General features: G+C 40.5%; 1 protein-coding gene across 1 annotated transcript in view; it reads left to right on the forward strand.

Moving 5' to 3' along the window:
- The window catches only part of LOC142194137 (glycerophosphodiester phosphodiesterase domain-containing protein 5-like), a 227,434-nt gene that overhangs the window by 171,297 nt on the left and 43,424 nt on the right, over positions 1–12,713 (forward strand). Inside the window, exons 7-9 of the mRNA XM_075263154.1 lie at positions 5,940–6,033; positions 7,939–8,084; positions 8,958–9,040. Of these exons, the coding sequence (XP_075119255.1) occupies positions 5,940–6,033; positions 7,939–8,084; positions 8,958–9,040 (323 nt within the window). The remainder of the gene's footprint in view (positions 1–5,939; positions 6,034–7,938; positions 8,085–8,957; positions 9,041–12,713) is intronic.

Below are 12,713 nucleotides of genomic sequence, written 5' to 3' on the forward strand. Positions count from 1 at the left end.
TAAAGAGTGTGTAAGAGCCATACAGCTCTGGAGTATAATGCAGTTGAAGTACAGGATAAGTAATGTAATGTATGTACACAGTGACTGCACCAGCAGAATAGTGAGTGCAGCTCTGGAGTATAATACAGGATAAGTAATGTAATGTATGTACACAGTGACTGTACCAGCAGAATAGTGAGCGCAGCTCTGGAGTATAATACAGGATAAGTAATGTAATGTATGTACACAGTGACTGCACCAGCAGAATAGTGAGTACAGCTCTGGAGTATAATACAGGATAAGTAATGTAATGTATGTACACAGTGACTGCACCAGCAGAATAGTGAGCGCAGCTCTGGAGTATAATACAGGATAAGTAATGTAATGTATGTACACAGTGACTGCACCAGCAGAATAGTGAGCGCAGCTCTGGAGTATAATACAGGATAAGTAATGTAATTTATGTACACAGTGATTGTACCAGCAGAATAGTGAGTGCAGCTCTGGAGTATAATACAGGATAAGTAATGTATGTACACAGTGACTGCACCAGCAGAATAGTGAGCGCAGCTCTGGAGTATAATGCAGTTGAAGTACAGGATAAGTAATGTAATGTAACACAGGGACTGCATCAGCAGAATAGTGAGTGCAGCTCTGGAGTATAATACAGGATAAGTAATGTAATGTATGTACACAGTGACTGCACCAGCAGAATAGTGAGCGCACCTCTGGAGTATAATGCAGTTGAAGTACAGGATAAGTAATGTAATGTATGTACACAGTGACTGTACCAGCAGAATAGTGAGCACAGCTCTGGAGTATAATACAGCATAAGTAATGTAATGTATGTACACAGTGACTGTACCAGCAGAATAGTGAGCGCAGCTCTGGAGTATAATACAGGATAAGTAATGTAATGTATGTACACAGTGACTGTACCAGCAGAATAGTGAGCGCAGCTCTGGAGTATAATACAGGATAAGTAATGTAATGTATGTACACAGTGACTGTACCAGCAGAATAGTGAGCGCACCTCTGGAGTATAATGCAGTTGAAGTACAGGATATGTAATGTATGTACACAGTGACTGTACCAGCAGAATAGTGAGCACAGCTCTGGAGTATAATACAGCATAAGTAATGTAATGTATGTACACAGTGACTGTACCAGCAGAATAGTGAGCGCAGCTCTGGAGTATAATACAGGATAAGTAATGTAATGTATGTACACAGTGACTGTACCAGCAGAATAGTGAGCGCAGCTCTGGAGTATAATGCAGTTGAAGTACAGGATAAGTAATGTAATGTATGTACACAGTGACTGTACCAGCAGAATAGTGAGCGCAGCTCTGGAGTATAATACAGGATAAGTAATGTAATGTATGTACACAGTGACTGTACCAGCAGAATAGTGAGCGCAGCTCTGGAGTATAATACAGGATAAGTAATGTAATGTATGTACACAGTGACTGTACCAGCAGAATAGTGAGCGCAGCTCTGGAGTATAATACAGGATAAGTAATGTAATGTATGTACACAGTGACTGTACCAGCAGAATAGTGAGCGCACCTCTGGAGTATAATGCAGTTGAAGTACAGGATATGTAATGTATGTACACAGTGACTGTACCAGCAGAATAGTGAGCACAGCTCTGGAGTATAATACAGCATAAGTAATGTAATGTATGTACACAGTGACTGTACCAGCAGAATAGTGAGCGCAGCTCTGGAGTATAATACAGGATAAGTAATGTAATGTATGTACACAGTGACTGTACCAGCAGAATAGTGAGCGCAGCTCTGGAGTATAATACAGGATAAGTAATGTAATGTATGTACACAGTGACTGTACCAGCAGAATAGTGAGCGCAGCTCTGGAGTATAATACAGGATAAGTAATGTAATGTACTGTATGTACACAGTGACTGTACCAGCAGAATAGTGAGCGCAGCTCTGGAGTATAATGCAGTTGAAGTACAGGATAAGTAATGTAATGTATGTACACAGTGACTGCACCAGCAGAATAGTGAGCGCAGCTCTGGAGTATAATACAGGATAAGTAATGTAATTTATGTACACAGTGATTGTACCAGCAGAATAGTGAGTGCAGCTCTGGAGTATAATACAGGATAAGTAATGTATGTACACAGTGACTGCACCAGCAGAATAGTGAGCGCAGCTCTGGAGTATAATGCAGTTGAAGTACAGGATAAGTAATGTAATGTAACACAGGGACTGCATCAGCAGAATAGTGAGTGCAGCTCTGGAGTATAATACAGGATAAGTAATGTAATGTATGTACACAGTGACTGCACCAGCAGAATAGTGAGCGCACCTCTGGAGTATAATGCAGTTGAAGTACAGGATAAGTAATGTAATGTATGTACACAGTGACTGTACCAGCAGAATAGTGAGCACAGCTCTGGAGTATAATACAGCATAAGTAATGTAATGTATGTACACAGTGACTGTACCAGCAGAATAGTGAGCGCAGCTCTGGAGTATAATACAGGATAAGTAATGTAATGTATGTACACAGTGACTGTACCAGCAGAATAGTGAGCGCAGCTCTGGAGTATAATACAGGATAAGTAATGTAATGTATGTACACAGTGACTGCACCAGCAGAATAGTGAGTACAGCTCTGGAGTATAATACAGGATAAGTAATGTAATGTATGTACACAGTGACTGCACCAGCAGAATAGTGAGCGCAGCTCTGGAGTATAATACAGGATAAGTAATGTAATGTATGTACACAGTGACTGTACCAGCAGAATAGTGAGCGCAGCTCTGGAGTATAATACAGGATAAGTAATGTAATGTACTGTATGTACACAGTGACTGTACCAGCAGAATAGTGAGCGCAGCTCTGGAGTATAATGCAGTTGAAGTACAGGATAAGTAATGTAATGTATGTACACAGTGACTGCACCAGCAGAATAGTGAGCGCAGCTCTGGAGTATAATACAGGATAAGTAATGTAATTTATGTACACAGTGATTGTACCAGCAGAATAGTGAGTGCAGCTCTGGAGTATAATACAGGATAAGTAATGTATGTACACAGTGACTGCACCAGCAGAATAGTGAGCGCAGCTCTGGAGTATAATGCAGTTGAAGTACAGGATAAGTAATGTAATGTAACACAGGGACTGCATCAGCAGAATAGTGAGTGCAGCTCTGGAGTATAATACAGGATAAGTAATGTAATGTATGTACACAGTGACTGCACCAGCAGAATAGTGAGCGCACCTCTGGAGTATAATGCAGTTGAAGTACAGGATAAGTAATGTAATGTATGTACACAGTGACTGTACCAGCAGAATAGTGAGCACAGCTCTGGAGTATAATACAGCATAAGTAATGTAATGTATGTACACAGTGACTGTACCAGCAGAATAGTGAGCGCAGCTCTGGAGTATAATACAGGATAAGTAATGTAATGTATGTACACAGTGACTGTACCAGCAGAATAGTGAGCGCAGCTCTGGAGTATAATACAGGATAAGTAATGTAATGTATGTACACAGTGACTGCACCAGCAGAATAGTGAGTACAGCTCTGGAGTATAATACAGGATAAGTAATGTAATTTATGTACACAGTGATTGTACCAGCAGAATAGTGAGTGCAGCTCTGGAGTATAATACAGGATAAGTAATGTATGTACACAGTGACTGCACCAGCAGAATAGTGAGCGCAGCTCTGGAGTATAATGCAGTTGAAGTACAGGATAAGTAATGTAATGTAACACAGGGACTGCATCAGCAGAATAGTGAGTGCAGCTCTGGAGTATAATACAGGATAAGTAATGTAATGTATGTACACAGTGACTGCACCAGCAGAATAGTGAGCACACCTCTGGAGTATAATGCAGTTGAAGTACAGGATAAGTAATGTAATGTATGTACACAGTGACTGTACCAGCAGAATAGTGAGCACAGCTCTGGAGTATAATACAGCATAAGTAATGTAATGTATGTACACAGTGACTGTACCAGCAGAATAGTGAGCGCAGCTCTGGAGTATAATACAGGATAAGTAATGTAATGTATGTACACAGTGACTGTACCAGCAGAATAGTGAGCGCAGCTCTGGAGTATAATACAGGATAAGTAATGTAATGTATGTACACAGTGACTGTACCAGCAGAATAGTGAGCGCACCTCTGGAGTATAATGCAGTTGAAGTACAGGATATGTAATGTATGTACACAGTGACTGTACCAGCAGAATAGTGAGCACAGCTCTGGAGTATAATACAGCATAAGTAATGTAATGTATGTACACAGTGACTGTACCAGCAGAATAGTGAGCGCAGCTCTGGAGTATAATACAGGATAAGTAATGTAATGTATGTACACAGTGACTGTACCAGCAGAATAGTGAGCGCAGCTCTGGAGTATAATGCAGTTGAAGTACAGGATAAGTAATGTAATGTATGTACACAGTGACTGTACCAGCAGAATAGTGAGCGCAGCTCTGGAGTATAATACAGGATAAGTAATGTAATGTATGTACACAGTGACTGTACCAGCAGAATAGTGAGCGCACTTCTGGAGTATAATGCAGTTGAAGTACAGGATAAGTAATGTAATGTATGTACACAGTGACTGTACCAGCAGAATAGTGAGCACAGCTCTGGAGTATAATACAGCATAAGTAATGTAATGTATGTACACAGTGACTGTACCAGCAGAATAGAGAGCGCAGCTCTGGAGTATAATACAGGATAAGTAATGTAATGTATGTACACAGTGACTGTACCAGCAGAATAGTGAGCGCAGCTCTGGAGTATAATACAGGATAAGTAATGTAATGTATGTACACAGTGACTGTACCAGCAGAATAGTGAGCGCAGCTCTGGAGTATAATGCAGTTGAAGTACAGGATAAGTAATGTAATGTATGTACACAGTGACTGCACCAGCAGAATAGTGAGCGCAGCTCTGGAGTATAATACAGGATAAGTAATGTAATTTATGTACACAGTGATTGTACCAGCAGAATAGTGAGTGCAGCTCTGGAGTATAATACAGGATAAGTAATGTATGTACACAGTGACTGCACCAGCAGAATAGTGAGCGCAGCTCTGGAGTATAATGCAGTTGAAGTACAGGATAAGTAATGTAACACAGGGACTGCATCAGCAGAATAGTGAGTGCAGCTCTGGAGTATAATACAGGATAAGTAATGTAATGTATGTACACAGTGACTGCACCAGCAGAATAGTGAGCGCACCTCTGGAGTATAATGCAGTTGAAGTACAGGATAAGTAATGTAATGTATGTACACAGTGACTGTACCAGCAGAATAGTGAGCACAGCTCTGGAGTATAATACAGCATAAGTAATGTAATGTATGTACACAGTGACTGTACCAGCAGAATAGTGAGCGCAGCTCTGGAGTATAATACAGGATAAGTAATGTAATGTATGTACACAGTGACTGTACCAGCAGAATAGTGAGCGCAGCTCTGGAGTATAATACAGGATAAGTAATGTAATGTATGTACACAGTGACTGTACCAGCAGAATAGTGAGCGCAGCTCTGGAGTATAATACAGGATAAGTAATGTAATGTACTGTATGTACACAGTGACTGTACCAGCAGAATAGTGAGCGCAGCTCTGGAGTATAATACAGGATAAGTAATGTAATGTATGTACACAGTGACTGTACCAGCAGAATAGTGAGCGCAGCTCTGGAGTATAATACAGGATAAGTAATGTAATGTATGTACACAGTGACTGCACCAGCAGAATAGTGAGCGCAGCTCTGGAGTATAATACAGGATGTAACTCCGGATTAGTACAGGATAAGTTATATACTCTTCACACATTTCTATAGTTATATTCTGCTAATAGTTTGGTGCAGTGTAGCAGTGATGCGGCTTCACATGCTGTATTCTTATATATTGCTATGGGTTGGAAGAATTTTCAGTAATACATTGTTTCCTCCACAGTTGACAGCTCCGTACCTTCACGTCGGCTCTCTTGCAATAATGACTCTTTTGTCTTGGCCGGTCGCTCTGTATTTTGCTAGGATCAAACGGGAACGTAAGTTTTATTGTCTGGTACAAAATTGCCCTGTAGGTTGGTTTTCATACATCACCCCAGAGACTGCCATTGATAGAAAGTGTATGTAGTTTTCTTTACAACGCCATGCCGCTGCTGGTTTACCCTCAAGCTGGTAAATAAATTGTTTCAAAGCTGCTACCAGTTTCGTGTGAGCAGTGGGTGTTGGTGTAGTGAGGTGCTGTCAGGCCGGGAGGCCGCGGTAGTCGCCAGCTAGTGCTGATCCTGCAGACACCTGCATTGAAGAAGGAGTTGCGAGGGATGGCTGTTTCACTGGAGGTCTCGACATCCCTGGAGAAGTCCTTCTGGGTGAGGCTGTAGACGCTCGATCTCCTGAGTGATGAGGCATCGCTGGCCCGCCAGATAGCCGCAAACTCTTCTTCCTGCTAGAATAGCTAGAGCGTCCCAATGTGGAGGGTGATCGGCAGTGCAGTGTGGATTGGTTGCTATGAACTGCTGAATAGAGAAGTTGCAACCAATCAGAAGACATCTTCCATTTTCAATTGTCTGGATAGGAGGGCTAAAACGGGACTGGTTGCTATGGGTAAGTGGCGGAATTGGCGACCAATCAGATCCCAGCTTTCTTCTCCAGCAACCCTTTAGAAATGAAAGCTAAAATTTCATTGGTTCCATTTGCTCTTGGTCACCAACCAGGTTACAGCTTAAAGGGATCCTATCATTCAGATGGAATTTTTTGTGACTAACACGTCGGAATAGCCTTAAGAAAGGCTATTCGTCTCCTACCCTCAGATGTCTCCTTCGCCCCGCTGTTCCGTAGAAATCCTGGTTTACACCGGTATGTAAATGAGTTTTCTTGCAGCACTGGGGGCGGGCTCCAGCACTCAAACAGCACCGGGGGCGTCCCCAATGCTGCGAGAGAACTCTCCAGCGACGCCTCTATCTTCTTCAGGAACCGCTTCTCCCTGCGTCGTCTTCCGGAGCTGGGTTCAAACTTCTAGGCCTCGGGCAGAGCCGACTGTGCCGGAAGAAGACACAGGAAGAGGATGTTCCTGAAGAAGATGGAGGCGTCGCTGGAGAGTTCTCTTGCAGCATTGGGGACGCCCCCAGACATCTAAAGGTAGGAGATGAATAGCCTTTCTTAAGGCTATTCCGACGTGTTAGCCACTAAAAGTTCCATCTGAATGATAGGATCCCTTTTAATTCCAGTGGATTTTATTCAGAAATGAGAGCTAACATATGATTGGTTGCCCTGGCTCTCCACCGGTTTTGTAAATTTCCCTCTTGTCTTACACAATTTTTTGAGTTATCATATTTTTATCAACTTTTTGTACATTTCATAAGTGGTAAATAATACAAAAACATGACATTTTCCGTGGTTTAATATCATGATAAAATATTCTACGCTCTGTTCCGATCAAGGCTCCAAAACATTGACATCTTAGATGTGTAAAGATATGCCGGCCCTATTTTTTTGTGTTTTTTTTTTTTTTTTCGTATTATTACTATAAACGCGTTGTTTTTCATTTATTTCTCTAAAAAAAAAATTTATACCATTTTTTATATTTTTTTTATTTTTGCTTAATCGGCCGATTGACGATTATCGGTCTGTACATCCGTCCGAACAAGGATCTGCCGGCTTTATTTTTGTTTTTTAAAATTTTTGCCATAATCACAGTTTTTTTGTTTATTTAAACAAAGAAAAAAAGAAAAATTTAAATGCTATTTTTTTTTTAATTATTTCTGCTTATTTTATATTCCGTCAGGTGATGCTCATTGGCCCAGCAAGCATTTGCCATCTTTGTTTTATTTTTCAGTTTGTTTTTTTTAGATTTTTTTTCTATAACTGCATTGGTTTTAGGTACATTTCCCGGAAAAAAAACGTTAAAATACTATTTTTTTTTTTTAATATTTATGGTTATTTTGTAGTTTTTCAGGTGCTGATCATTGGTCCGTACATCGCCGTGCTGCTTGTCCTGTATTTCGTACCACTGGGGATGTATTCTCCCTGCATTATGGTGAATACAACAAATATGTCCAAACCATTCCTAATAGCGAATCGGGGATTTCCAATGGTAAGTTTGCACCCATGGGGTCAGAAACCTGTTTATTAAGAGGATCCTTAGAGCCTGGAGTATAGGCGACTACCATGTGGTCACGTGATCAGATCACATCCTAGGTCCTCACCTGACACCATACCGATTTTGCAAAATGGCTCCAATGTTTGTCCACTATAGCATAGTCTGCACGTCCACGTATAACTTTACATCCTAGTACATAAGGGCTTTCTAAATCCTCACCATTTATCATCCAGAGCTGCATTCACATTCCCTGTCGTCCCACCAGCGGTACAAGGCCCCGTATTGTGCCGCTGTTGGGACTAAGGGAAAACAGATTATCTACATAATCATCCATTATTTTTGGATCTGTCACCATCTTGTCGACAGACGCCCCTTATACCTAAGCTGGAACTAAACGTACTACACATTTTGGGGGCATAGACACTAGGTTCATGAACACTAACAAAATTCCTTTTGCTAAAATTTTAAAGAAATAGCAATTTCGTAAATTGCCCTTTTTTGGCAATTTTTTTTTATTTTTTTTACTTTTAAAGTATATGAATTTATACAAGGGAGGGAGGGGCATGGACTGAAACAGGGGGGCGGGGCAATAAAACATGAGCCTATCAGCTAACTGAACAGCAGTAGAACTGCAGCTCTGGCTGTGATTGGAGGATCTTCTAGTAATGTTTCCTATGGGAGTTGTTTGTTTTTTTTCGTTTTTTTTTGTCTCTATATACCACATATTATAGCGAAGACGTTTTTTAGACACTCAGGTGGGGAAGGAGAAGAGGGGTAGAGGGGTTGTTTGTATGTGAAGGCACTTCTAATAAAAAATTTTAAAAAAAATTAGGATTTTTAGGACTACTATGTTTTATTCCCTCGCAGCATGCACCAGAAAATACCAATATGTCATTTATGAAAGCAATTGAATATGGCGCCGACGGCCTGATGGCTGACGTCAGAATCAGGTAACATCAAACTATAGGGCGGAGGAAAGAAAGCATCATTTTTTTTCTTAGTAAAGACTGAGTTCTTATTGTTATTGGTAACTCCTCGGCCACGATCCTTACCTAACGTCATGCAGCGCCGCACCTCCCATGAGGCGACCTGAAGCAACCGCTTCAGGCGGCACTATGCCAGGGCCCCAGGGAGGGCGGCATTTTTGCTTACCCAAGCCAGTCCAGGACAAGCTGTCCTGGACTGGCTTAGCACTGAGCGGTCGATTGGGGAGGCCACTGGAGCAGCGCTGCTCCAGCAGCCTCCCCTCACGCTCAGGCAGAGAGTAGGTCCTCTCCGTGCCTGCTCTCTGCCTGCGAATGGCGCCAAGGCGGCTTTCTGTCGTTCGCCTCGGGCGGCGAAAGGGGCAGGTTCACCCCTGACGTCATGTATTCCATATACTCCTCCCACACCTCCTGGTCCCCATGCGGACTCCCCGAATGGATTACCGAACGCAGATGTGAACCAGGCCTCAGCTCCGGAGCCTTCTCTATACATCCCCATGTGACCAATGATGTACATATACGCTATGCTAGGCTTCAGTGAGACATGTCCTCAGGTGCCCCTTAGAAAATGGGGAAATTGTCTAGTCTGAGTCTCAAGTCCAACACTGAGAATCTGTCAGTTGCGAGATTTTATCCTTTTAAAGAAGTGATCTGATTGGATGAGATCGAAAAAACGGACACGAGTGTTGTGGTTTCTATGACAACTTAACAAAGTTTTGGGAGAAGAACATGGCGGTTTTATGAGAGGAGTTAGCGGAGAGATTGTTACTTCAGATGTTGAGGAGATAACAGTTATACACAGCGGCGGCTCCAGTGGTCAGATCTGTGGCGGTGTCAGATTTATCTGTAAAGAACTGATGGGATGGAGTCCAGGATAGAGAAGACGATGTAACAACCGCCCCCTCCCCCAACACCATAATCTCCGTGTGAACTAGAGGGATAAACTGTGACAACCCGAGAGCAAGAAGATCCGACTACGACCATCAAGATTAGCTGTAACTTATCTAATATCTGGAGGAAGAATCTAAGAAATAGAAGCAAAATTTCAATTTGTAAAAAGATCCCTAAATGGCTGATAATCCAATGTGCGAGACCGACAGATGGAAATCTACAGACAATAATCCTGCCTGTCCATAGGGGGCGGTGTTATAGTGCTTATATTCTTGTACATAGGGGGCGGTGTTATAGTGCTTATATTCTTGTACATAGGAGCAGTATTATAGTAGTTATATTCTTGTACATAGGAGTAGTATTATAGTACTTATATTCTTGTTTATAGGAACAGTATTATAGTAGTTATATTCTTGTACATAGGAGTAGTATTATAATAGTTATATTCTTGTACATAGGACTAGTATTATAATAGTTATATTCTTGTACATAGGAGCAGTATTATAGTAGTTATATTCTTGTACATAGGAGTAGTATTATAGTAGATATATTCTTGTACGTAGGAGTAGTATTATAGTAGTTATATTCTTGTACATAGGAGTAGTATTATAGTAGTTATATTCTTGTACATAGGAGGTAGTATTATAGTAGTTATATTCTTGTACATAAGGGCAGTATTATTGTAGTAATATTCTTGTACATAGGAGTGGTATTATAGTAGTTATATTCTTGTACATAGGAGTAGTATTATAGTAGTTATATTCTTGTACATAGGAGTAGTATTATAGTAGTTATATTCTTGTACATAGGAGCAGTATTATAGTAGTTATATTCTTGTACATAGGGGGCAGTATTATAGTAGTTATATTCTTGTACATAGGAGTAGTATTATAGTAGTTATATTCTTGTACATAAGGGCAGTATTATAGTAGTTATATTCTTGTACATAGGAGTAGTATTATAGTAGTTATATTCTTGTACATAGGAGTAGTATTATAGTAGTTATATTCTTGTACATAGGAGCAGTATTATAGTAGTTATATTCTTGTACATAGGAGGTAGTATTATAGTAGTTATATTCTTGTACATAGGAGCAGTATTATAGTAGTAATATTCTTGTACATAGGAGTAGTATTATAGTAGTTATATTCTTGTACATAGGAGCAGTATTATAGTAGTTATATTCTTGTACATAGGAGTAGTATTATAGTAGTTATATTCTTGTACATAGGAGCAGTATTATAGTAGTTATATTCTTGTACATAGGAGGTAGTATTATAGTAGTTATATTCTTGTACATAGGAGCAGTATTATAGTAGTAATATTCTTGTACATAGGAGTAGTATTATAGTAGTTATATTCTTGTACATAGGAGCAGTATTATAGTAGTTATATTCTTGTACATAGGAGCAGTATTATAGTAATTATATTCTTGTACATAGGAGTAGTATTATAGTAGTTATATTCTTGTACATAGGAGCAGTATTATAGTAGTTATATTCTTGTACATAGGAGCAGTATTATAGTAGTTATATTCTTGTACATAGGAGGTAATTTTTATTAGTAAAAACAAAACAAAAATACATTACATTCCAGCAGAATTAATAACTAATTAATAATAATAATAATAATATAACATAAATCAGACATGTCTGTCAGATAACAAAAATGAGAATCACTTTAACTTAAGAGTCCATTGCTGGCAGGATAAAGAGGGGGAAAAAATAAATAAATCCATAAATAAATGAACAGACTTATTTGCAGTGTTATCAGAATATTCAGCAATCGATATATACATTTCTCCACAATTTTACATTATCAGACTTTTTTCTGACCTCCAGAGACTTTATCCACCTCAGTTCAGACATGATATATGTGACAGCGGTCATATGACGGAAGGGCTCTCTGTGTAGGGACACCTGGGTCCTCGTATGCCAGTGATAATATTTGATGACAGTAATAATAATATACAGGGTCTCCCGGTTAATGTCACCTATATTAGTTGGGATGCCATATATGATTTCGGGGTATTTGAGTGATTGTAATCGGGGAATTTTCAGCCTCCGGGATATTTCCTGCCAGATCTTTCGCCCTCCCCCGCACTCTGATATAAAATGTGCCATGGTCTCCTCCTGCTGACAACCTAATGGACATGCCCGATCTGTCACACTGAGATGTTTTAGGTTGCCTCTTACAAAAAGTTTCCCATGCAGAGATAGCCAGGCAATGTCAAAGAACTTTGCAGGGAGCCTCAGACCAGTGAGGAGCCTCAGACTATCCTGCAGGGTTATAGATGTACAGTCCCTCAAAGCCGGCTGGAGACAATAGAAGGTCTTACATACCCTGGTGTATAGATCTCTCCTGGTCTTACTCACCAGATAGGTCTTTTCAATACCCCATTTTTTTAGGCACCTTATGCCATAGTCCAGATACTGGGGGAGGTAGTCACGAGTCGATCGACCCCTCTTAAGGCTGCCGCCTCGCACCCAGGATTCTGCAAAAGGCAATATCCAGTCCCTGATACTATTTACCCACAGGGAGCTGTTATCTGAGTCCAGGCAACCAAAATTTACTTTTAGAAACATGGAGTCAAAAAACACCCTTGGATTTAACATATCCAGCCCACCCTCTCTCCTCTGTAGGTAGGTTATCCCTCTTTTTACTGGGTTCAACCTGTTCCCCCACAAAAGTTGGAAGAACAGGCTAAAGAGCCTAGCGGAGAAAGATTCTGGCAAAGGAAAGACAACAG

This window comes from Leptodactylus fuscus, chromosome 2 (assembly GCF_031893055.1).
Source record: "Leptodactylus fuscus isolate aLepFus1 chromosome 2, aLepFus1.hap2, whole genome shotgun sequence".
Lineage (NCBI taxonomy): Eukaryota > Metazoa > Chordata > Amphibia > Anura > Leptodactylidae > Leptodactylus > Leptodactylus fuscus.